This window comes from Choloepus didactylus, chromosome 11 (genome assembly GCF_015220235.1).
Source record: "Choloepus didactylus isolate mChoDid1 chromosome 11, mChoDid1.pri, whole genome shotgun sequence".
Taxonomy (NCBI): domain Eukaryota; kingdom Metazoa; phylum Chordata; class Mammalia; order Pilosa; family Megalonychidae; genus Choloepus; species Choloepus didactylus.
The window spans coordinates 18,972,935-19,000,075 of record NC_051317.1 but is presented as its reverse complement, the minus strand read 5'-3'; the positions used below and the strand labels follow the sequence as shown (position 1 = coordinate 19,000,075).

The 27,141-nt window shown below is 44.0% G+C and overlaps 1 protein-coding gene, 1 long non-coding RNA gene and 1 pseudogene across 2 annotated transcripts; 2 read left to right on the top strand and 1 right to left on the bottom strand.

Moving 5' to 3' along the window:
* The first annotated feature begins 1,873 nt into the window (after positions 1–1,873).
* On the top strand, positions 1,874–12,717 carry LOC119506227. Its single transcript, XR_005210949.1, has 3 exons — positions 1,874–2,157; positions 7,684–7,754; positions 12,064–12,717. It is a non-coding gene; the product is annotated as an uncharacterized LOC119506227 (long non-coding RNA).
* Positions 3,703–5,478, top strand: LOC119506224 (germ cell-less protein-like 1). The gene is given in 2 exon segments (XM_037799208.1): positions 3,703–3,780; positions 3,782–5,478. Coding segments are annotated over 2 exon segments (1,584 nt in total). The 3' UTR covers positions 5,288–5,478.
* Positions 6,584–7,819, bottom strand: LOC119506226 (annotated as a pseudogene).
* Positions 12,718–27,141: the final 14,424 nt, after the last annotated feature.

Below are 27,141 nucleotides of genomic sequence, written 5' to 3'. Positions count from 1 at the left end.
AGTGTGGTCCCTATGGTTTTCCCAATCCCACTGTCTCCCCTCATAAGCTACATTTTTATACAATTGTCTTTGAGATTCATGGGTTCTGGGTTGTAGTTTGATAGTTTCAGGTATCCACCACCAGCTACCCCAATTCTTTAGAACCTAAAAAGGGTTGTCTAAATTGTGCATAAGAGTGCCCACCAGAGTGACCTCTCGGCTCCTTTTGGAATCTCTCTGCTACTGAAGTTTATTTCATTTCCTTTCACATCCCCCTTTTGGTCAAGAAGATGTTCTCCGTCCCACGATGCCAGGTCTACATTCCTCCCCGGGAGTCATATTCCACGTTGCCAGGGAGATTCACTCCCCTGGGTGTCTGATCCCACATAGGGGGGAGGGCAGTGATTTCACCTTTCAAGTTGGCTTAGCTAGAGAGAGAGGGCCACATCTGAGCAACAAAGAGGCATTCGGGAGGAGGCTCTTAGGCACAATTACAGGGAGGCCTAGCCTCCCCTTTGCAGCAACCGTCTTCCCAAGGGTAAAACCTACGGTAGAGGGCTCAACCTATCAAACCACCAGTTCCCTATGTCTGTGGTCATGCATAACATGTCTTTAGGTCTTGCCAGGAGCCAGGCTCTGTGCATTCTCTCACACAGGCCTCACAATGGCCCTGTGAGGTAGGGTCCAGTGCTATCCCCATTTTACAGATGAGAAAACTGAGCCCGACAGAAGCTGAGTAACCTGCCCAGTGTCCCAGAGCTGGAATGTGACACTGCCAGGGACCGGCCCAGGCAGACAACTCAGCACATAGCAAGGGTGACAAAAACAACGACCCACCTAACAAGAGGTGAAAAGCAGGAGGCTGGCTTCCAATAGGTATAGTCACCGCATGCAATTAATCTCTCTGCAGTTTTGCAGGCAGTGAAGTGTTCTTTTGAAGAGGACTGGCTCTGGGTTCCATCCACACTCCACTTTGACAAGCTTGGAAAGCTCACGAAACCTCGCTAAGTTTCAGTTTCCTCATCTGTAGAGCTGGCCCTGTGCTGACAATTAAATGAGATAACAGCCTATAAAAGTGTTAGCTCAATGTCTGGAACGTAGGATTAGTAATTTTAAAATGCGGCCTTTCCACGTTCCAGTTGTGGCACCAAATACTGACTGTGTGATTTGTACATGTTACACAACCTTTGGGCCCCTCAGTTTCTTTCTTTTGTAAACACGGGTGAGGATGGTTTCACCTCAGGATTTTGTGTGTGGGTCCACTGAGAATGCACACGCCTGGGACACAGACAACACTGGGCAAATGACGGCCAATGTTCTTCCAGTCGTGTCGCTCTGCTAGGGGTTGGCTCCTCAGGAAGGGAAGACATAGGTGAACTTTAATGCGCAGTTAAAAGGGCCAGTCGCAAAAGCACCATCCCTCCCAGCAGAGGGCTCTTGGAAGCCGAGGCTGAGGAGGGGCCCTGGCGCAGAGCTGCGAGAACCGGCTGATCTGGGCCTGCAGCAAAGAGCCTAGAGGTCCCTTGGTCGCTTGCTCTGAGGCTTCGCTGCCTTCACCTTGGGGCCATCTCGCTCGTTTACCCGGCCTGCCGCCTGCTGCAGGGTCACCTCTGGCCCCTCTTTTGGAGGGATGAGGACAGCTGGCAGTCCTCGGCCGCGTGGTAAGGGGCACAAGCTCCTGAATCGTGACTCCGGGGCCGGGCGACGGGCCACGCGCCTCCAGGAAAGCGCCTCCTCCTACGGCGCCTCAGTCTCCCCGGCGATAGGGAGCGAGAGCCCGGCTTTCGACTCAGGCGATCCCGCCTTCTAAGCCCCAGGTGGGCCTCCTGCCGCCGTGGGTGACCTCGGCCAGGACCCCGCGCAGCGCTCAGGCCCTCCGGGGTGAGAGGTTGGAAAGCGCTTCCTGGCTCCGCCCTCCCAGGTTTACTCCGAGAATCGAAAGAAACTCTTCCTGCTCGGAGCCGGCGCGTGGTTCCGGCTCAGGAGCTGCTCGCTGCTTTCGTTTTGACCCTCCGTGGGCCCCCTCTAAGTCGGTTTCCCCATGGTCCTGCGGAGTCACTCTGAGCAGCTTGCTTAACCTCTCTGGACTTGTTTACACCTCTCTGAAAGTGAGCCTCTTCCGACCGCGGGGGGCTGTTAGACTATCAGTTTAGCAAACGGATGTGGAAGTGATTTGTGGTGAGTAAAGCTCCCTACAAAAATTAAGCTCCTTTCTAGACCTGAAACCTTAGACCCATCACTTAACCTTGGGAAGTCAGGTTTCCTTGTCTGGAAGTTGAGGATAAATGTGACACTTCCGCATAGGGCTTCTCATTCACGTATTTGCTCATTTATTCATTCATTCGGCCATTTTGGGGGGCGGGGTGGGCTGCTGGGTACTGTGATGGGCGACCCCAGCCCCATAACCTTCTCTCTTTGCTTCCGTCTGGCTGGTGTGCAGTCCTGCTGCCGGCGGGGAGATTCCCAGGGCTTTCCCTGCGCCAGAATGCTGCGAAATGAGAAACTCTAAGACAGCACAGGGAGTTTCTCATAGAGCTACATTTATTCAGTACAAGGGCTATCTCTATTCTGAAATTATCTCTTTGTATGTAGTTGTTTAGATGTCCAACTCTTTTACAAAAGATGGTAATCACGGTAGGAGTTGGTTTTCTACGTGTTCTGGGTTTGGCAAAATAAAAAATTGGCAACTCCATTGTAGCAGGAAGATTCTAAAGTGGCCTACCGTGATCCCCCCCTCCCAGTATCCAAGCCCTCCTCAAGAGTGTGGGCTGGGACTGGCGACTCGCTTCTGATGAATAGAACATAGCGAAGGTGATGGGATGTCAGTTCTGTGACTAGATTACAAGACTGTAGCTTCCGTCTTGCTAGCAGACTCTCCCTCTTGCCATCTTGGCTTGCACACTTTGATAGAGCAAACTGCCACGTTGGAGGGGTCCATGTAGCAAGTAGCTAAGGGTGGCCTCAGGCCAGCAGTCCTCCCGGAACTGAATCCTGCCTACAATCGACAATTGAGCATGGAAGCAGATAAGTTCCCCAGTTGAGCCTTAAGATTACTGCAGCCCACTTGCTGGGTTGGAACCTGGGTGAGGCAATCCGGACGCCTAAGGCACAAAATTTCAGGAGGCACTCACTCAACAAGTGCCCTGCCCAGCCAACACCTTGAATGCAGCCTGTGGGAGACCCCGAAGCTTAGGACCCAGATAAGCTAGGCCCAGGTTCCAGAACACAGAAACTATGAAATAGTAAATGTGTGATGTTTTAAGTCATTAGGTTTGGGGTTACTTTGTTATACAACAATAGATAATCAATACATCAGGGTATTTTAAAATGTCCCTGGTTTGTGAAATCCAAAATTTAGATCCCAGATGTGGTAAAACTTTTTCAGATGGGCGCAGGAGATGGTATCTCAAGGGTAGAGAGGTAGCCCCGGACAGAACTGGATTCTGATCTCAGCCCCCCCTCTTTTTTATTTTTATTTTTATTTTTTACTTTTCTTGCTAGAGAATTTGTAGGTTTCTGAAACAATCAGGCTTGGAGACGCTGCGGGCGGGGCGGAGGATGGAGGCGGTATCGGCCGCTGCAACCGTCGGTGCTGCGCGTGAGAAGGTGGCCGTGTAGGCACCTGGGCTGGGTGGAGGCCGGCGGCGGCCCGGCCATGGCGGGAGACCCTCTCCGCTGGGCTCCCTGAGGTGCGCTCCCTGAAGTCCCGGGGAGCCGTCGCCTATGGGCTCGCTGAGCAGCCGAGTGCTGCGCCGCCACCGCGGGGGAGCCCGAGTCCAGCAGGAGCCGGGTTCCGGGGCGGGGGGGCTCGGCCCGGAGGCCAGGGGCTGGCGGCGACGCGGCGGGCCACGGCTTCTGTTACTGCCCTGGCAGCCTCAAGCGCAAGCGGAGCAGCGGGGCCTTCTGCTCCTGCCACCCCGACTCCGAGACGGACGAGGATGAAGAGGAAGGGGACGAGCAGCAGCGGCTCCTCAGCACCCCGCGAAGGAAAAAATTAAAGAGTACATCCAAATATATTTATCAAACATTGTTTTTGAAGGGTGAAAATAGTGACATTAAGATTTGTGCTCTAGGAGAAGAGTGGAGCTTACACAAAATATATTTATGTCAATCTGGCTACTTTTCTAGTATGTTCAGTGGTTCTTGGAAAGAATCCAGCATGAATATTATTGAATTGGAGATTCCTGACCAGAATATTGATATAGAAGCATTGCAGGTTGCGTTTGGTTCACTGTATAGAGATGACGTCTTAATAAAGCCCAGTTGAGTTATTGCCATTTTGGCAGCAGCTTGTATGCTGCAGTTGGATGGTTTAATACAGCAATGTGGTGAGACAATGAAGGAAACAATTAATGTGAAAACTGTATGTGGCTATTATACATCAGCAGGGACCTATGGATTAGATTCTGTAAAGAAAAAGTGCCTTGAATGGCTTCTAAACAATTTGATGACTCACCAGAATGTTGAACTTTTTAAAGAACTCAGTATAAGTGTCATGAAACAGCTCATCAGTTCCTCTAACTTATTTGTAATGCAAGTGGAAATGGATGTATACACAGCTCTTAAAAAGTGGATGTTCCTTCAACTTGTGCCTTCTTGGAATGGATCTTTAAAACAGCTTTTGACTGAAACAGATGTGTGGTTTTCTAAGTGGAAAAAGGATTTTGAAGGTACGACCTTCCTTGAAACCGAGCAAGGAAAACCATTTGTGCCAGTATTCAGACATTTAAGGTTACAGTATATTATCAGTGACCTGGCCTCTGCAAGAATTATTGAACAAGATTCTCTAATACCTTCAGAGTGGCTATCTTCTGTGTATAAACAGCAGTGGCTTGCTATGCTCCGGGCAGAACAAGACAGTGAGGTGGGGCCTCAAGAAATCAATAAAGAAGAATTAGAAGGAAATAGTATGAGGTGTGGTAGAAAGCTTGCCAAAGATGGTGAATACTGCTGGCGGTGGACAGGTTTTAACTTCGGCTTTGACCTACTTGTAACTTATACCAATCGATACATCATTTTCAAACGCAATACACTGAATCAGCCATGTAGCGGATCTGTCAGTTTACAACCTCAAAGGAGCATAGCTTTTAGATTACGTTTGGCCTCTTTTGATAATAATGGGAAACTAATATGTAGTAGAACAACTGGATATCAAATACTCACTCTTGAGAAGGATCAGGAGCAAGTGGTGATGAATTTGGACAGCAGGCTTCTGATCTTCCCTTTATATATCTGTTGCAACTTCCTGTATATATCGTCAGAAAAGAGAACTGAAAATAATCATCACCCAGAAAATCCAGAAAACTAAGGATCTCATCAGGTGGAAACAGTAGCACTTTGAAAACTTTTGGAGCCAGCTTTAATTGAATGGCCCTAACAATACTCACATCCAAGGTGACTAACAATGACAAAGCCTTATAAACTGTAGCAGATAATGCAGAAGACTATTCTTATCCTCTTTATATTTCTATGCATATATGAAAAAAGAACATTTTAAAGCCAAGAAAAATCTGTTAAACCATTTATGTTATAAAGATGTCGACTCATGCTTTTGATTTATCATCAGTAGGAAATTGCTGTAGGTAAATTCTACCTTTTGGCAACCAAATACAAATTTTATTTTTAGCTTAAACTTTTACCATATCTAATGTTAGTGAGAACCTCAGTTATCATCTGTAAACTTTTTATTTGACTTAAAAGAATGCTAATGGGATAATTTGAACAGCCAATTCTAAATGCTCTTTGTGTTGGTGCATTTAAAAGCCAGCTGTCCTTTAATTTTTTGAATTGCTCATTATGATTCCTCCTATTTTAATATCCTCCCAATTGATACTTGTTTTCAGTGGTTAACTACTTTCTTATGGTGTTGGAAACTAAACTGAGGACCTTTTGTTTTAACATTTTCATACTATTTGATTTTGCTTTTTCTTTAACTTTCCTAGGATTTTAACAACAACAACAAAAAAATCAGCTTCAGACCTTTAAATGAACTTGAATAGGGATAAAAATCAGTTTGATTTTATGGGGATTTTCATTTGCCTTACATGGTCTTTTCTTTGACATTCTGTACAACGTTAATAGGTCATGAATTATTTATGTACCAGATATTACAGTTTAAACATTTTCATATTCTCTAATCTTTATAATTATTTATGTTCAAATTTTAGTTGGGAATCCTATTTCCTATTTAAGCTCAGGACTTTATAACCTCTGAATTGAGTGCCTTTGAGTTCACAGGCTAATAGAAATTTCATAGTAAATGTAAATAAGATCAGAGGATCTAATATAGAAGCTGATAATAAAACATTAATGTAAAACTAGGAAAAAAAAAAACAAAAAAAACAATCAGGCTTAAAATACAGGATTCCCATATACCACCCTACCACCAACACCTTGCGTTGGTGTGGAACATTTGTTACAATTCATGATAGCACATTTTTATAATGGTACTATTAACTAGAGTCCATGGTGTAACTTGGGGCTTATTGTTTGTGTAGTGTAGTTCCATGGATTTTTAAAACATTTTTATTCTATCACATATATACTATCTAACATTTCCCCCTTTTCATCATATTCAGATATATATTTCAGTGCTGCTAATTATGTTCACAATGATGTACTACCATCACCTTCATACCAAAGCCAGACAGAGACACCAACAAGAACAGAAACTACAGACCAATATCTCTTAGGAATAAACTGAAGGGGAGTGAAGTCAGGGTCTCTGAACAGATCAGCAGCCTCCAAAGGATCACCACAGAGCTAGAGAAGAATGTGGCAAATCTGCTTCAACACTGTTCCAGAATGCAAGATTTTCTTTGGAAAGGAGTGAGGTATTACTGCTTCAGTGTCTCCTTCAGTTTATTCATGTTCTCTCTCTTCCCAAATTGTTTATCACTGTAGCGTTTCCTAGCTTTCTGGAAAACCCGATCAGGTGATTCATACTGGCTCCTCTCATATTCAGGTTGAATAAACATCCTTGCAGTCTCAAAAGGTCCATCTCATTCTCTTCATTCAACAGCCGGAACCTTATCCTATATTTCAGACTCAGTCATCTCTTTAAAATTCTGCTCCTCTCCCTTCACCATAGATAAAGATATGACAGCCCTTGGGTTAAACGTAACAGGTTAACCACAAATATTTATCATCTTCTCATCTGTAGCCCTGAATCATCACCATTCTTTCTTGCTTATCAGCCAATATCCTTTTAGCTACTTCAAGTTTCTCCTTCGATGTGTTTAATATCTCCTGGAATAACTTCCTGTAATTCACAGCAGCCTCTTCTCCTCCATACACCATGTGATTCTTGTGCTCTTGGGACAGGAAACACTTGATACAAAGTGAGATTTGGTCATCAGCGCAGAATAGCTGTGGTGGTTCCAGGTGTTTCACACAGTGGTAATCTTCTGGGATTTTTTGCTGTAAATGGGGGCCAAGCCTTTTGGACATCCTGGCAGGTGTTGCTATTTGAAAATAGGACTGTTTGTTTCTGGTGTGAACAGGAAGAAGATTGGCGGGTTTCTTCCGTGTTCTGGAGCAGACATGCCTGGCAACCGCTATGCCCACTGTCAAGCATCAGTGGCCCGAGAAAATAGTTCATACAGGCACAGCAGTTTCGCTCATTCTGGACTCCTCAAATCAAACCAGCCTTTGGGATCCCTGTGCTTCCTTCTTTGTAATCCTTCTTTGTAATTTTCCCTTTAGGGAGAAGAGCTGGAACGACAGAGACTGAAGGGCTTTTATCTGTTCACTTGTTTCCTCAGCGTCTCCATCAGGTAGGCAACTGTGAAGAGTTTTAAATCCTATCCATATGGTAAGTCTGGGACAGTGGTCATCAAACTTCCATGATCATTAGCATCACCTGAGTTTATTTAAACCCTAATTCCAGGCCCCACCCTCCCGGGACTCTGATTCTGTAGGTCTGGAATGGAATTTGTTAATTGACAATTCTCAGCCCTTCCTCGTTTTAGCTAAGTGGCCTTGGGCAAGTTACTTTGACTTCTCTGAGCCTCAAGTTCCTCGACCGTGAAATGGGTATACCATTTTTTCTTAAGTGAGATAATGTGTAAATACCAATAATTACCATTTCTAGAGCATTCTTTCATGCCAGGGCCAGTGTTAAATGCTTTACAAGAATTATTGCATTTTACCCTAACACCTTGTGGGATAGGTTCAGTTATTACCCCTGTTCTTGAGGTTCATAGAAGCCCGAGAACAGGCTGAGGCCTCCAAGACTTCTCCAAATGGAAGGCACATGCCCTGTGTGTGCCTGACAGTTTGTGGGCTCTTGGCCATAAAGGAGTAAAAGGGGGAAGGCAAGCAGCCCTACATGCAGTTCTCACTTTTGACCACCAGATGGCAGCAAAGACAGGTGGACATGCCTGCGCTACATAAAGCTTAGCTGAAAACTGAGCCTCTTATTCCTGCATTATTTCCACAAATATTTATGGAATGTTTCTTATGTGCCAAATGATTTACAAGAATTAGTTATATTAATGCTCATAACAACCCTATGAAGTTTGCCATTACTAACTTACAAAGGAGAAAAGTGAGGCTTGGAGTTGTTTATTCCCAAAGTCACACAGCCAGAAAATGGCATGAATGAAGTTAGTTATATGGAGTGAATTCTTCTAGAAGGTATCCATACCGATATAGCTGTGTGGCTATACATATGTATAGAGAAAAATAGAGATGCTGTGTTTTTGCATGTGTTTCCAAAATTTTGACCGTACTGTTCTTTGACTTGCTTCTTTCATCTGCCAATGAATCTTGTAAATTTTTCCAAGGGAGCTCATGCCTTTTGGCAGCTGCATAGTATTCCACAGTGTGATTGGATCATAAAATGTCTAGGTGATCAGCCGTCTGTGGCTAGACATTCGAATTACTTTAAATTTTGTACTTTTACGAAGATGTTTCCATAAGCATCCGTGAGCAGGCCTCTGCACTAGCATTTTGTGCAGTGGATTCCCAGGAGTGTGATCCCTGGGTTGTGGGAAACACACTGTGTGTTTAAGAGATGCCAACCACCCTCCTGGGGGGGATGTATCCACTTTCATCCTCGCCGACAGTGTTTCCTCATGACATTGCCAGCATTGGACTTACCAGTGTTTACAGTTTTTGCCAGTTTAATATAAAGAAAATTTTGGTCATTATTTTGGCAATAGACTGAGCTACCATAAAATGAAATGAACTTCCCCCATTCTTGCAGGTGAGTAGTCAGAGTTTGCGAGACCAAGAGTGTCCCTGGAGGGAGAGATGAAAGAAGAAAATGTCTAGGGTCCCTTCCCCAGCCAGTATACTGGCCTAGTGTAACCCCTCTGTGTATGCGCAGGGTATACACACATTTAAAATGTGCCACTTCTTAAAGATCTCCTGTACAAGTCCCATCACCACAACCAGATTAGAAGCCCCCAGGGTTATGTGTGTCCCTTCTCGTTGATACAGAAGGTGTGCATATTTGATTATGTGGGGCAGTGTGGTTGTCTGGAAAACAGTTGGGAAATACTGGAGGAGGAGAAAGCTGTTGGAGACAGACAAGACTTTGTCAGATCTCTAATTTTCTTTCCAGTGGGAGTAGAGGCGGTTCTAGAAGACAGAGCTATCCCTAAAAATGGAGATTGGAGTGTGTCATGGATTCCTCTTCACTCCCCTGACACTGCTCTGTGCCTTAGCTTGCTCATTTCTCGTAACACCCTCTGGGGTAGGAACTGTCATTCCTCACTTGATAGAAGAAGAGACTGAGGTTCAGGGTGGCAAGAGCACCCAATGGCATAAAGGAGACAGTCAACAGTACAGAGTGGGGAGAGACTCAGACACCAGACTAACTGGCTCTGCATGGACCTCTCTCCCTTGAGGGCAATCCTAGACCTTCAGGGGAGGTGGAACCATCCCTGGCAGGACCCACAGGCACCCTGTAGGGTCCATTGCAGCGAAGCTGGCAGGGGTCCACTGGAGAGGGCAACTGGATGTTGTTTCTGCCTCACCCTCTCTTGGGGCTGTCCACCCAATCCCCAGGGCACATGTTATCTGTGAGCTGGGGACACAGCTGCAGACTCTCACCAGCCGAGGCCCTCCCTGGCAGGCGGCATCGGACCTTTGGCCATGTAAACAAGTCTTGGCCTGGCCCGGGGTGGTCTGTCCTGTCCTTCGGGCCTGCAGACCTGTGCATGCCCAGGTGGGCATGTGCACATGTGCTCAGGGGCATGAATGTGTTGTTGGATCTCTACAGATCTACTTGGGGATTGGGCCTGGGGGCAGGGGACTTCTCTCCCATCCTGCTGTCTCCCCATGCACTGGGAACTCCCAGGGATGGTCTCAGGGCCCAAAATACTTCCTGAAAAAGCACCAGGCTGGAACCAAGAATTCCCAAGGGCCACCTGAACAGCACACTTATTTTATAGGTGGGAACACTGAGGATCAGAGAGGGAATGACATGTCCCCAGGGCCACACAGCAGACACAGCCAGGTGCACAAATGTAGACTGGGCAGGTCACACCTTCTCTGGCTCTCAGAGGTCTAGTCTGTCCACTGGGGAGAACCCTGCCAACATCCCTGGCTCACCATCCCAACTCCCAGGCCCAGGCAAAGATGCCCACTTCTTGCCATAGACCCTGACCTGGCTGGTCCTCCCCACCTCCCCCTTACCCCCTGCAGCTCCTGTTATCTCCACTGTCCTGGAACCTGCTGATTCCTGGGACAGGGCCCACCCTCCCTGGAGGAACCAGATGGATGGGGCTGCAGGGGCTGCTCGGGCCTGATACGGGGCTTGGCCAGCCTGGGCCTTTATCAGAGGGGCTCAAGGTTCTGGGCCGGGACTCTGGGCCTGGGCTTTGGGCTGTCAGGCACGTAGCCTCCGTCCGGAAGAGGGAACCGTGGGGAGAGAGAGCCCAGGTCCTGGGCAGAGGAGATAAAAGACAGGAACATTTTTAGTACTTTTTAAAATCTGTATTGCTTTCGCTGATTACGAAGGTGATTCAGGCATGTTACAAGACATTTGAGCCTTACGGGAATAGACGGTACTGAAAGTGAAAGTGCCACCCTCCAGTAAATCCACTCCCAGACATTATCCCTGAGCCCAGTTTGGTTATTTCCCCAGATTTTTTTCTCTACACATAGGCTAACATTTCTGTTATATATTTACAGAATTATTTACTGAATACTGTTTACTGAAGTGTATCATATAATAGGGCACAGTGTGGTGGCTCAGAGTGTGTCCCGGTCCCGAATGCCTGGCTGCTTGGCTTCGTACCCACACAAGTTACTTAATATCTCTGAGCCTCAGTTTTGCATCAAACATCAAGATTTGTTTTATTTGTCAAGATTAATTAAAATAACACGTGGCAGTTAGCCCAAGGCCTGCCCCCAGTGACTTTTCAATAAAATTAGTGTCATCAGTGTTATTACACAACTTGCTTCTATTTTTCAGAGTTTTCCTTGTATCGGTGCATCTTCATTTTTTTTTAAATCAACTTCATTGTAGTATAATTTACATACAAGAAAACATACCCATTTTCAAGGTATAGTTCAGTGAATTTCAGAAATTATATAATCATGTAACCACCGCCACAATCAAGTTCTGGAACATTCCCATTATGCCAAAAAGTTCCCTCGGGCCCCTTTGCAACCGATCTCCTGTCCCCATGCCAGAGCCCAGGCAAGCACTGATCTGTTTTCTCTCCCTATAGACTTCCCTTTTTTAGAATTCACATAAATGGAATCACATGGTACGTACTCTTTGGGGCAAGGCTTCTCTCACTCGGCTTAATGGTTTTGAGGTCCCTGTTGTCGAGTTTCTACTGGTTCATTTCTTTTTACTGCTGAGGAACATTCCACGTGTGGAAGGACCCCGCTTGTGTATCCATTCACCGGTGGATGGACATTTGGATTGTTTCCAGTTTGGGGCTGTTAATCCTTTATTTTTAAGCTGCGTGAGAGAACCCTGAGATTGTTTCCAAATTCTTACTGTTTCCTTGTAAATAATACTGCCATGCATAACCTTGCAATTTGCTTGGGCGTGTTTGTGGGAGGAGTGTCATGACTCTAGGGGTACAACAGAAATGAATAAAACGGACCCCGTTGTTCCAGCCAGGGACCAGATGTCCCCAAGATCACCCAGAAGCCAGAACTCGGCCCTGCCTTTATGATCCCTCCCCGAGGCCTTGTGCAAAGCAGGTGAGCACCCTGCGAGGAGCACCCCTGCATATCCCCGGATGGTGTTCAAGATCATGACAATGAGGATAGGGACAGTGTTCCCACCGTGTATTGAGTGCGCACAGAGAGGTTAAGCCTCCTGCCTGAGGTCACACAGTCAGGAAGTGGCAGAGTTGGGACTCATACCAGGCAGTTGGGATCCACAGCTGCTGCCCCCAGAAGCCCTCAAAAGGTAGAGAGTCACTGCTGGGCGAGGAAGACAGCGTGGCACAGTGGGTACAACCTGAATCATGTGCCAGGCAGGCTGGGCCTTCTGCCCCCAACTTGCTGGGTGACATGGGCAAGTCCCATTCCTTCTCTGGGCCATGGGTTCTTCACCTATGAAAAGGCAATGTGGTTCTAAACCTATTTCCCTAGAGCTGGGCCATCAGAAAAAGAAGGGTGCCACAGCTCGTGGCTTCACTCCCAGAACCAGATCAGGAGAGGCTGGGAATTAGAGGCCTGGGCTCGGTCCTTATGACCAGGCTGGTGTCCCTGAGCTCAGGGTTTGGCATCTGTGTCCTGGGGCAGGCAAGGCTGGCTGGCTTGGATGCCTGAAATCCATGGGGGAGTATTGATCTATGCCCACCACCTGATGGCAACATGTTCTCAATCTCCCAGCACCCTCTTCCCCCTCCAGCCCACCTTATCTTCTACCTCCCCTGGCCCCTGTCTTCTGGACCCGTGCTATAGGTGCCCCTGCCTCTCTCCAGCTTCAGAGAAGCCATCTCCATGGCTCTTACATTTATACCAGCTAAAAGGTGTATTATATACATTTATTGGGCATTGTTATAAATTCATATGGATTATTATTCAATCCTCCTAATAATATCAGTATTATCCCAGTTTACAGCCAGGGTTCATGAGGCTCAGAGAGGTTGAGCACTTTGCTCCCTGTCACACAGGGATGTGGGTCCAGGCCGTCTGCTGCAGAGCCCACGCCCTTGGCCCCCACACTACAGCTGCCTCCCCACCCTTAGGGCACCCCAGAACCTCTGAGTCATTCCTGATTCTATCCTTCCTGCAGCGTCTGTCCTTCGGCCGGGAACTGGAATACACTGTTTCTGGTCTGAGCACAGACCCCAGAGTTGATGGTCTTAGGTGCAAATCCTAATTCTCCCTCCTCACTGGCTGCATGACCTTGAGCAAGCCTCACAACCTCTCTAAACCGCACTTGGCTCATCTGTAAAATGCAAATAACAACAGGACACATTCCACAGAGTTGTTGTAAAGATCAAATCAATAACATAGAGCAAGCAGTTCTCAAATTATGGTCCAGGAACTCCTGAGGATCCCTAAGACCCTTTCAGGGGATCCATTAGGTCAAAATTATTTTCATATTTTGGGTGATGAAAAAATTTTAGTAATGGAAGGTGGTGATAGTAACACAACATTGTAAAAGTAATTGATGCCTGTTCTAGTTTGCTAATGCTGCCGGAATGCAAAACACCAGAGATGGATTGGCTTTTATAAAGGGGGTTTATATGATTACACAGTTACAGTCTTAAGGCCATAAAGTGCCCAGGGTAACATATCAGCAATCGGGTGCCTTCACTGGAGAATGGCCAATGGTGTCCAGAAAACCTCTGTTAGCTGGGAAGGCATGCGGCTGGCATCTGCTCCAAAATTCTGGTTTCAAAATGGCTTTCTCCCAGGATGTTCCTCTCTAGGCTGCAGTTCATCAAAAATATCACTCTTAGTTGCACTTGAGATATTTGTCCTCTATCAGCTTCTCCAGAGCAAGAGTCTGCTTTCAACGGCCGTCTTCACACTGTCTTTCATCTGCAGCTCCTGTGCTTTCTTCAAAGTGTCCCTCTTGGCTGTAGCTCCTCTTCAAAATGTCACTCACAGTTGCACTGAGTTCCCTCTGCCCGTCAGCTCGTTTATATGGCTCCACTGATCAAGGCCCACCCTGAATGGGTGGGGCCACGCCTCCATGGAAATATCTCACCAGAATTATCACCTACAGTTGGGTGGGGGCACATTCCCATGCAAACAACCTAACCCAAACATTCCAACTTAATCCCAGCTAATATGTTTACCCCACAAGATTGCATCAAAGAATATGGCTTTTTCTGGGGGACACAATACATTCAAACCAGCACAATGCCACTGAATTGTACCCTTAAAATGGTTAAAATGGCAAACTTCATATTAAGACCAAGATGTTTTTTGCCCTTTTCACTCTCGTGCCCTCATGAGTGTACAGTGGAGTCTTCCAGAGGCTGCATGTCATGTGATATCACAGCAAATTGAATGCAGAAACAGACATGAAAATCAGGCTGTCTATTCTATAAAGCCACACATTAGAGAAATGAAAACTATGACACTATTCTCACTAATTTTTTTTGGAAAATATGGTTATTTTCTATAAAACTTATTGTTTATGTTAACATGTAGTTAGCTTTTATTATTTTCATATTAATTATTTTAAACATTTCTCAGTTTTAATTTCTAATTTCTTATACAGTAAATATTGACAGATATAACACACAAAGAAAAGCTCTTTGGGATCCTCAATAACTTTTTTGAAGTTTTATTGTAGTAACATATATAACTAAAAATTTCCCATTTTATGTGATATATACATACGATGGAATATTATTCAGCAGTAAGAAGGAATGAAATCCCGAAGCATATGACAACATGGATAAACCTTGAGGACATTATGTTAAGTGAAATAAGTCAGACACAAAAGCACAGATATTTTATGATCTCACCGAAATGAACTAATTATAATATGTAAACTCATAGGCATAAAATACAGAATATAGGTTACCAGGATATAGAATGAGGCTAAAGAATGGGGAGCGGTTGCTTAATATGTGCAGAATGTTTAATTAGGTTGAACTTGAACATTTGGAAATGGACAGAGGTGATGGTAGCATGTTACTGTGAGAATAATTAACAGTGCTGAATAGTGTGTGAATGTGGTGGAAAGGGGACATTTAGAATCATGTATGTCATCAGAAGGAAAGTTGGAGGTTAAAACATGGGAATGTGTAATATACTGAATCTTGTGGACAATGACTGTGATTAATTGCACAAATATAAAAAAATTCCTTCATGAACTAGAGAACATGTACAACTGTATTATAAGGAGTTAAAAATAGAGGCGTGTTCTAGTTTGCTAATGCTGCCAGAATGCAAAACACCAGTGATGGATTGGCTTTTATAAAAGAGGGTTTATTTGGTTACACAGTTACAGTCTTAAGGCCATAAAGTGTCCAAGGTAACACATCAGCAAACAGGTACCTTCACTGGAGGATGGCCAATGGTGTCCGGAAAACCTCTGTTAGCTGGAAAGGCACGTGGCTGGTGTCTGCTCCAAAGTACTGGTTTCAAAATGGCTTTCTCCCAGGACATTCCTCTCTAGGCTGCAGTTCCTCAGAAATGTCACTCTTAGTTGCACTTGGGGTATTTGTTCTCTCTTAGCTTCTCCGGAGCAAGAGTCTGCTTTCAACGGCCATCTTCAAACTCTCTCATCTGCAGCTCCTGTGCTTTCTTCAAAGTGTCCCTCTTGGCTGTAGCAGCTTGCTCCTTCTGTCTGATCTTATATAGTGCTCCAGTAATTTAATTCAGACCCACCCAATGGGCGGGCCAACACCTCCATGGAAATTATCCAATCAGAGTCATCACCCACAGTTGGGTGGGGTGCATCTCCATGGACACACTCAAAGAATTACAGTCTAATTAACATTGGTAGGTCCACCCACACAAGATTATAGCAAAGATAATGGCATTTGGGGGTACATAATACATTCAAACTGGCACAAGGGGTATATGGGAAAAGATGTACCTACTGCAAACCATGAACTATAGTTAACAGTAATATGTTAATACTCTTTCATCAACAGTAACAAATGCACACAGCAGTACTAAGGGTCAATAATATGAGTGGATAAGGAGCTTAAGTGTATTAGAGTTATCTTTTTTCTTTTTATTTCTTTTCTGGAGTAATGAAAATATTCTAAATTTGATCATGGGGCTGTATGCCCAACTATGTGATGATACTGTGAACCAGTGATTGTATAATTCAGATGGTTTCTATGCTGTGTGAATATATCTCAATAAAATTGCATTTAAAAATTATCCATTTTAACCACTTTCAAGTTTACAATTCAGTGGTATTAATTACATTTCACATAAAAAGCATCCAATTTAGAAAGGAAGAATTTATCATTATTTGCAGATGACATGATCCTTTATATAGAAAACCCCAAAGCATTCATAAGAAAACTAATAGAGCTAATAAATGAATTCAGCAAAGTTGCAGGCTACAGGATTAACTAAAATAATTAATTGTATTCCTATATATCAGCAAAGAACAATTCAAAATGGAAATTTAAAAACAAGTCCATTAACAATAGCATCTAAAAGAATAAAGGGAATACATTAAACCAAGGAGGTGAAAGACTTGTACAACATAAACTATAAAAGGCTGCGGAAAGAAATTATAGACCTAAATAAATGCTAGACATCCCATGTTCATGGATAGGAAGACAATATTGTCACACTGTCAATACTACCCAAAGCAATTTATAGATTGAATAAAATCCCTACCAAAATACCAGCAGTCCTCCCCCTACGTGGGACCTGACTCCCAGGGGTGTAAATCTCCCTGGCAACGCAGGATATGACTCCCAGGGATGAATCTGGACCTGGCATCGTGGGATTGAGAACATCTTGACGAAAAGGGGGATGCGAAATAAAACAAAATAAAATTTCAGTGGCTGAGAGATCACAAATGGAGTTGGGAGGTCACTCTGGTGGACATTCTTATGCACTATATAGATAACATTTTTTAGGTTTTAATGTATTGGAATAGCTAGAAGTAAATATCTGAAACTATCAAACTCCAACCCAGTAGCCTGGACTCTTGAAGATGACTGTATAAACAATGTAGCTTACAAGGGTGACATGTTGTGCCGGTTTGAATGTATTATGTCCCCCAAATGCCATTGTCTTTATAGTCTTGTGGGGCAGACGTTTTGGTGCTGGTTAGATTTGCTTGGAATGTGTCCCACCCAGCTGTGGGTGATGATCTTGATGAGATGTTCCCATGGAGGCGTGGCCCCGCCCATTCGGGGTGGGCCTTGATCAGTGGAGCCATATAAATGAGCTGACTCAGAGAGAGGGAACTCAGTGAGTGCAGCTGTGAGTGATGTTTTGAAGAGGAGCAAGCTTGCTAGAGAGGAACGTCCTGGGAGAAAGCCATTTTGAGGCCAGAGCTTTGGAGCGGATGCTGGCTGCCTTCCTAGCTAGCAGAGGTTTTCCGGACGCCATTGGCCATCCTCCGGTGAAGGTACCCGATTGCTGGTGTGTTACCTTGGACGCTTTGTGTCCTTAAGACTGTAACTGTGTAGCGAAATAAACCCCCATTTTATAAAAGCCTATCCATCTCTGGTGTTTTGCATTCTGCAGCATTAGCAAACTGGAACACGTGATTGTGAAAACTTTGTGGATCACACTCCCTTTATCCAGTGTATGTATGGATGAGTAGAAAAATGGGGACAAAAACTAAATGAAAAATAGGGTGGGATAGGGTTGGTGGTTTGGGTGTTCTTTTTTACTTTTAGTTTTTATTCTTATTCTGATACTTTCTAGTGTAAGGAAAATGTTCAAAAATAGATTGGGGTGATGAATGCACAACTATATGATGGTGCTGTGAACAGTTGATTGTACACCATGGATGATTGTATGGTATGTGAATATATTTCAATAAAATTGAATTTAGTTTAAAAAAATAGTAGAAAATGGTCAAGAGGAGGCACTAAAAAAAAAAAAAAAAAAATCCCAGCCATCTTTTTTTTGTAGACAAAGAAAAGCTAATCCTCAAATTTATATGGAATTGCAAGTAGCCCCACATAGCCAAATCAATATTGAAAAAGAGGTACAAAGTTGGAGATCTCAAACTTTGCTATTTCAAAACTTAATACAAAGCCACAGTTATCAAAACAGTGTGGTACTTGTGTAAAGATAGCTCATTCTACTAAAGTGCAGTCTTACATTGATTTTCTTAGGTTGAACCACCCTTGCATTCCTGGGAGAAATCCCATTTGCTCATGGTGTTTAATCCTTTTAATATGCTGTCAGATTCAATTTTATAGTATTTTTGTTGTGGATGTTTGCATCTATATTCATAAGGGAAATTGGTCTGTAGTTTTCTTGTCTTGCGATGTCTTTATCTGGCTTTGGTGTCAGAGTAATGCTAGCCTCATAGAATGAGTTGCAGAGGGAGCAAGGCTCTGCCAACACCTTGATATCAGACTTTCACATCCAGAACTGTGAGACAACATGTTTGTTGTTTTAAACCACTCAGTTTGTAAGTACCTTGTTACAGCAGCTCCAGGAAACTAATATGAGCTGAAGAGCATGTCCTAGAGAGAGGGAACAGCATAGCCTGTGTGAGGGCTTGCCACAGAGCCTGTGGAGCTGGCAAAGGTGGGCAGTGGAAAAGGATGAGCTGGGGCCTGAAAGCTGGAAGCCACTTAAGGATTTCTGTTTTTATTCTCAGAATAAAGAAGAGACGGTGAAGTGTCTTGCATGAGGCATGACATGGTCTCATATATATATATATATGATTTTTTTTGTTTGTTTTTAAACAAAAAACCTACAGGACAGTTACAAAAATGATACAAACCCCATATAGAGAACTCCAACTTACCTGTACTCCCATACTCTGCCACGTTTGCTGTATTACTTTATCCATCTATTCATCCATCTTTCTATCCATTTTCTAAACACTTGACTGTCAGTTGTATATATCATGCTCCTTGAACACTTAATGCTGCCATGTACACTTCCTAAGAACAAGGATTCCACTTATACATCTACCCTAAGAGTAGATATCAAGCTCAAGAAATTCAACATTGATATAAAGCTTAAAGTCTATTCCAGTTCTCTCATATGTCCCAATGATATGCCTTTGAACCTTCTATTCTCTCTTGCTAGATTGCATCCAGGATAATATATTGCATTTAATTGTCATTGACACTTTAGTTGCTCTTTCTTCTTTTTGTAATTGTGGGTGTATATATATACACATAATATAAACTTCCCCATCTCAACCACTCCCAAGCTACCCATTCAGTGGGATTAATCGCATTCACAATATTGTGGTACCTTCACTACTTAACATTTACAAAACCTTCCCATCTCCACAAACAGAAACCCCATACCCATCATGCATTAATTCCCCATTCTCCCTGCTCCCCACCCCTGGCAACTGGTACTCTAATTTCTGTCTCTGTGAGGTTGCATGTTGTCCAACATTTTCTTTGTAGTTACCGTGGGGCTTAAATATTACATCCTAAATCTATAACAATCTGCTATGCTTTGATACCACCTTAACTCAGTGGTACGCACAAACTATGTTCAGTACCCCTCTGGCCCCCTACTTTTATGTAGTTCTTGTCACAAATTACGTGTTTATACATTATGAGTCCCAAACCACTGATTTATCATCACACTTTATGCATTTGCCTTTTAGATCCTGTAGGAAGTATAAGCTGGCGCTAGAAAACAAAAATACAATAGTACTGACATTTACATTTACCCCAGTCATAACCCTCTCTGTAGATTTTTATTTTTTCATGTGGTTTTGATCTATTGTCTTCTGTCCTTTCCTTTTCAACTTGCAGAACTCTTTTTAGCATCTCTTGTAGGATTGATATAGCGGTGACAAACTCCCTCAACTTTTGTTTATCTGGGTGTATCTTAATCTCTCCCTCATTTTTGAAAGACGTTTTTACCAGATGTAGAATTCTTGGTTGGCAATTTTTTTTCTTTCAGTGCTTAACTATGTCATCCTACTGACTTCTTGCCTCCTGGGTTTCCAATGAGATCCGCATTTATTATTGTATGCGGCACATTACTTCTCTCTTGCAGCTTTCAGACTGCTCTCTTTACTTTTGGCATTTGACAGTTTGATTATAATATGCCACAGTGTGGGTCTATTTGGGTTTATCCTGTTTGGAGTTTGTTGGGCATCTCGGATGTGTATATTCATGTCTTTTGTTAAATTTGGGGAGTTTTCAGTCATAATTTATTTGAAGATTCTTTCTGCCCCTTCCTCTCTCTTCTCCTCCTGGGACTCCCACAATGCGTATATTGGATCGCTTGATGGTGTACCATGGGTTCCTTAGGCTCTGTTCATTTTTCCTCATTCTTTCTAAATTTTGTCTTATCTTCAAGATATCTGATTCTTCTGCCCTCTCCAATCTGCTGTTGAACCCCTCTAGGGAATTTTTAATTTCTGTTACTATGGTCTCTACCTCTGGTTCCTTTTCATGATTTCCATTTCTTTATTGATATTCTCTTTGTATCCATCTATATTTTCTTGATTTCCTTTAGTTCTTTGTCCATGTTTTCTTTTAAGTCTTTGAGCATATTTAAGACCATTTTTAAAAAATCTTTGGTATGTTCCAGGTCTGATCCTCCTCATTTATGGTTTCTAATGCTTTAATCTTCTTTGCCTGGGCCACTGCTTCTTGTTTCTTTGAATGTTTTGTAACCTTTTGTTGAAACCTGGGCATTTTCATATTTTAATATGTTATTGCTGGAATTAGACTTTGAGGCATCTGTTCCTTAAGCTTGTACCCAGCTAGTGTGATGACAGTTACCCTTGAATGCCAGGGGCTAACAAAAAAAGAGAAAAAGAAGAAGAAGGAAAAAAGAAAACACCTTTCCTAGTCTTTGTAGCTTGACCTAAGCAAGTGTTCTCCTTCAGGGCTTATCCATTACGGTGAGTGTGGAGAAAAGCTCCAGGCCACATAATAGAGGCTTCCTAATACCTTTCTGGGCTTGCCTCTTGTCTTGGACAGGTGCATGTGGCCCTGGGAATTCCCCTGTTTATGCAGATAGATTTGTCCCCTCTTCTCTAGGAAAATTTCCTCATAGTCCCAGGTAGTGCACTGTATGTCCTACAGCCAGCAGTCATACCCCAGGCAGTGTGACTTGACTGCTTTCCCAACGAGTTCTGTAGGATTGTTCTCTGAGCTGCCTTTTATATGCAGGGTAAGTTCTGGGTCTGGGAGTCCCTCGGGCCACCATCAGGCAGAATGGGCCAGTCTACCTGCTCCCAGCATGTGCATGAGGGTTACTCTGCTTTCTCTAGATCCAGAGCCAGTACATGGTGGGGGAGGAGCCAGCCAGGGGGGTCACCTGATCCTACAGCTTTTACATGGCCTTCTCCTTGATTTGGCTATTTCCCTGTTACTGCAGTCCTTTCACAGTTTTCTGGAGCTTTGAAAAAGATGTTTCTGCCAGTTCTTGCTGGCTGTTCAAAGCTTCTGTTGAAGGACAGAGCCCTGAAGCATCTCTTCATATATTTTTAAGTGACGGCTCAAGCCGCTGGGTGGAGCCTGGAAGGTAGGGGGCAAAGACAGAGGAAGGGAGGCCAGTCAGGAGGCTGTGGTGACAATCCAAGGGAGGGGGAGTGGGCTTGAGGGCAGCTGTCAGAGAGGGCACAGGGTTTGGTGAGCAGTTGGATGGGGCAGAGCCTGCAACCTTGACATTGGCACAAAAGGATTTTTGATTTATTTTTATTTTAGTTGTTTTATTTTTGTTTTGTTTTATTTTAGTTGTTTTATTTTTATTTTTTGAGATAGTCTCAAAAAATAAAAATAAAAAAGTCAAATCATATAAGCCTGTAATTCTAGTTGAAAGAGTCCTTCGAGATGATTTTCCAGTTCGAGAAGCTATGCCCCAGAAAGGTAAGTTGACTCATCCCCCCTTACGGTGAAAAGAGAGCAGAGTTAGGACATCAATTCATTTAATCATGCAGAGAAGAATGGGCCAGTGTGCACTCGTGGAGTCTGGAGGGGCTTCCTAGAAGAGCTGGAAGCTGAGCAAGATCTGGACAGAAAATGGGAAGGAAATGGGCACATATCACATTCTGCATTATAATATTTCTTCCTTTTTTTTTCCAGATTTCAGATCTTGCCTTTTCTTTCCAGCTTGGGAGCACTTTGGGCGGGGCATGTGCCTGAGTCTGTTTACCAAATCCAAGACCCATGTTTAGAGCAGAGCAGTTTGCCCATTAATGTACCGAGAAGGGCATGTTGCTTGCAGCCTCACCTGCTCACCAATAAAGCCAGCAGGTATCTGAGGCCCTTTCTGTGCCCACCTTCGGTCTCCCTCCCCCAGACTGAGCTCCATCACTCTCTTCTTGTCCATTACGGGACCCCTGACACTCACCGCAGCACTTGGCATGTGGCAGGCCTTCAGTCCAAAGATGATAAATGAATGAATGTGTGATGAACGAATGAAGGTTCTTGGAGCCTGGTATTGGGGAGACAGCAGTTGGGGGCCCCAGCGGAAGGTGCAGTGGTACCTTAGCAGGCTGACCTGAGCTTTCCCAAGGGTTCCTGGGCGGGGCTGATTCAGAGGCAGGACGACATGAAACAGACTTGGCCTTGGCTGATGAGTAGAACATGTTCTACTCCCACCACTAAGCAACAAAAGCACCTCTAGGAGAACATTTCTCTGGTAAGGGCCACCACACTCCTGACCACACACCAATGGGGCCTGAGCAAGAGGCTCTTTTTCTCCTGACTTCAGATTGAACCTCAGACTCCAAGCCACCCACCTGCTGGTTGTCAGGGGCACAGAGTGGGCAGAGAGTAAATCACTTGGAAGTGAAGTGGGAACTGACATAGGTTACTTAACCTCCCTGGGCATCAGTTTCCAGTAGATGAATTTCTGAACTTCAGCTTCCTCATCTGTGAAATGGGGCAACCCTACCCACTTCATAGGGTTGTCGTGAGGTTTAAGTGAGGCCTTAAAGCATTTAGCTCAAGGCTTGTCACATAGTAAGGGCTCAATAAAGATAATTTATTATTTCTTTCACTTATTATTTCCAAATGCTGGTCCACGGAGAAGTTTCCATTCATTCAGGGTGAAACGAGAAAAATAAAAATTGGGGAGAGAAGTTCAATTTATTAATGTCTCCACTTCCATCTATTTGTTTATCTTCTCTAAATTCCAATCAATGTATTATTTTCACAAGAACAAAAGGAACAGAAGTCATATACAAGTTAGAAATATATATATATATATAGAACAAAGACTATAAAGAAATAGCTAAAATGCTTAACAGTAATTATCTCTAGGTGGTGATAACAGGGGTGGCTAATTTTTACTCTGTTTGCAACAAATTTTCCAAATGTTCTGCAATGAGCATGTGTTTCTTTTATTATTAAGTAAATTATTTGAAAATTAGAAAAAAAATTTAACCAAATCTCTCTTCTGAAATTATGTTCTTCCCACTATTTCCATGTTAAAATGTTCTTTCTTTTAATGAAATCACTAGAACAGATCATTGGTTTTTAAAAATCCATTCTTGGCAAAATTAAAAACGGACATCCCCTGTGTCAATCCCCAGTTTTGGTTTGTTTTTTTTCCAGAATTTCATTGGTCTGTCTGTGAAGTCCAGTTGTCTGATTATCACCCACCATCCCAGTCCAACTCATCATTTCAGAGATAGTGAAACTGAGACCCAGAGAGACCAAACAGGATTTCCTTTTCCATTCTAAAAAACATAAAAAATACAAACAATGGTATCACAAACCTCCAGGTCCCACTGTTCAGAATTGACAACTGTTAAAAATTTTGTTACATTGGCTTAATCCTTTGTTTTGTCATTCTAAAATGACAGGTAGAGTTGAAGCCCCCTTTTTCTCGCCATTCTCTGTTCCAGCCCCTCTTCCCCACTCCCCCTCACCCCCCTCACCCCACTCTATCCACTACCATGTGCAGCATATGCATCAAAGAACAATATGGGCAGGACTGTTTAGGGTATGTGTTTTGAAAATACATTAAAGGTATCGCACTGTACATATCAGTCTGCCACTTGCTTTTTTTCTACTCTGTATTAATATAAATTCTATATCATTTCTCTTTAGTAGTTAGTCCAGCTGGGTATATCCATTCCCCTTTTAAGGTACATTTAGGTTGTTTCTAGCTGACTTCTCCAAGGTCACACAGCAGCCAAATATCCTTTCCACTGCTCAAGGCCAGAAGCTCATAGTCACCTGTGTTCAGAATTCAGAGCTCCATGCATGGTCACCCTTGGTCACGGGTGAAACCCCCAGCCCTCTCCCTGGAGCCACACTCCTCTGTTTTCCTCTCTTCTGGAGCCCCGGAGAGTCAAAGCCAGCTGAACTTCCGGGTGTGGGCAAGAGGGGTTTAAGAGGCAAGGGCCATTCTTCCAGGACACACCTCTCAGAGCTCCCTAACCTCTTCTGACCTGGATTTAATTGTTCCCAGATGGGGTTAGGATTGAGAGGCCCATTTTCTAAATAACCAGCAGAGAAGAGGGCCTGTGGCAGTCATCAGCACTGTTGACCCAATATATATTTCTCCCCACTTCCAGGTACTTTCCCCTCTAGGATTGCACTTCCTCATCCTTTCAGAATTAGGTATGGCTGTGTGATCTGCATTGTCCAAAAAAAGAAAAAAAGTGAGAGGAAGTAATGTGTCATTTCCAGGTGGAAACTTTAAGAGCAGATGTGTGATTTACAGCATTCTCTCTTGCTCCCTGGAATGTTGTGTTAACTTGGGCCCTGGTGTAAGGACAACACAAAACAGAGTCCACTGCAGTCTCACAATGGATGTTTTAAGCCACTGTCCATTTGGGGTTGTTTGTTACTGCATCATAACCTGGTCTATACTGACAGATATCCTGTTGAGACAGGGTACAGTGAGCCTGGTTGATAACCTACCAGTTGCTGTCCTTTGGTTAAACCGTGGTTTGGAGACTCCAAGCCCACATCCTAGCTTTAGAGGAAAGAAAGGTACTCCTTGGGGACTCTGTTGGAATGAAGAACTTCAGTATTGAGAAAGCAGGAAATCCTGAATCCTTTGAAGGCCCTCTGTGTTAGATACATTATATTTGAAGGTGTCATTTCCTCACTGAGTGTCCTGGGCTGAAATGAAGTTCACATGTTGTTCTGGTTTGCTAATGCTGCCATTGTGCAAAGCACCAGAAATGGATTGGCTTTTGTAAAGGGGGTTTATTTGGTTACAAAGTTATAGTACCAAGGTCATGAAAATGTCGTCCAAATGAAGGCATCCACACAAGTATACCTTCACCGAAGGAAAGCCAATGGCATCCGGAAAACCTTTGTTAGCTGCGAAGGCACATGGCTGGTGTCTGCTGATCCCAGGCTGTGTTCCAGCTCCACTCTCAGCTCCTGTGCATTCTTCAAAGTGTCTCTCCTTCTGTCTGTGAACACTTTCGTAGGACTCCAGTTATTCAATTAAGACCCACCCTGAATGGGTGGAGTAACACCTCCATGGAAATTATCCAGTCAGAGCTCTCACCCACAGCTGATTGAGTCACATCTCCATGGAAACAATCAAAGGTTTCCAACGTAATCAACACTAATATGCCTGCCCCAACAAGACTGCATTAAAGAACATGGAATTTTGGGGAAACAGTACATCCAAACTGGCACACATGTCAAGTACCCAGCATAGCCCCTGGCACACTGTGAGCTCTGGGCAAATGCCTGTGTAAGGAAGATGTTCACTGAAGCCTCCTTAATAATAGTGAAAAATGAGAAACAAGTATGCAACAACAGGGGAAATAGTTAACTATGTTATGATATGTCCACGTACTACTAAGTGGCCAAAAAAGAGGGGGAAAAATGAATGAGGTAGAACCATGTAATGCATAGATCTCTACAAACTATTAAGTGAAAAGAGCACATTATCAAACAGTTTGGTGTGAGCTTTGGAAACAGACACACCTGGGTTTGAGTTCCAGCTCCCCTGCCTGTGTGTCCTTGAACAAAGTTCTTAACTGCTCTGAGCTTCAGAGCCTGACAACAATAGGAGCTCAATAGATGTTAGCTAGTATTATTATTACTTTATTCTTATTATTATTAATAACAAATCCATGGGTCAATATTGGCTCAGCACCTGACTCCCATTATCATAGCTCTGTCATATTTTATCTCCCCAACAACCCTATGAAATTGATCTTAATCTCTTTTATAGATGAGGACACTGAGGCTCCAGAGCTTAAGCCAATTGCCCAAATTACCTAGGGGACTTTCTACATCATCAGTAAGGGAGTCAGGATTTGAACCCGTTCTGTCTGGCTGCATACTTCATGCTCTGTAACCACTGGGCCATTCCAGCACCTGGCACAGAAAATGAACTTCCAGTGTCAAAGAACTGTCAGGCGTTTATTTCTGATGAAGCCACCCAGGGACACTGGTAGAGCCATGATCCCAAGAGAGCACTTCAGGTAAGTCCAGCTAAATTGAAGCCATCAAATAAGTGACTCTCAACTTTTGGGTATTGGCAGCACTCTTTCAAATACTGAACTTAAGTTGAAATCTAGTCTTCAATACAATAGTCAACAAGTCTGCAATGATGACCCCTATGGTAGACAGCTTCCAAGATGACTCCAGTACCCCTGCCTCCTGATAGCAGGCCCTTGTGTGGCCCCCTCCCACATGGAGCAGGACTAACCTGGTGACCAACAGGATATTGAGAAATGATGGTGTGTAACTTCTGGAGCTGGGTATAATAGACATCGTGGCTTCCTCCTTGCTTTCCCTTGGATCACTCCCTCTGGGGGGAGCCTGCCTCCACGTTGTGAGGACACTCAAGAAGTCCAGTGGGGAAGTCCAGATGGTGAAGAACTGAGGCCTCCCACCAATAGCCACGTGAGTGAGCCATCTTGGAAGTGGGTCCTCCAGCCCCAGGCAAGCCTGCAGGTGACTTCAGACCTGGCCAACATCTTGACAGCAACCTTATGAAAGACCCTGAGCTAGTACCACCCAGATAAGTCATGTCTGAATTCCTGAGCCACACAAACTGTGAGATAATAAATATTTATTATTTTAAGCTGCTAAGCTCTGGGGTAACTTGCTATACAGCAATAGGTAACTAATACAACCCCATAATCACAGTTCAAGGTCAAGCGATGCCTTGACTGTCTGTAAAACCCCCCCAGTT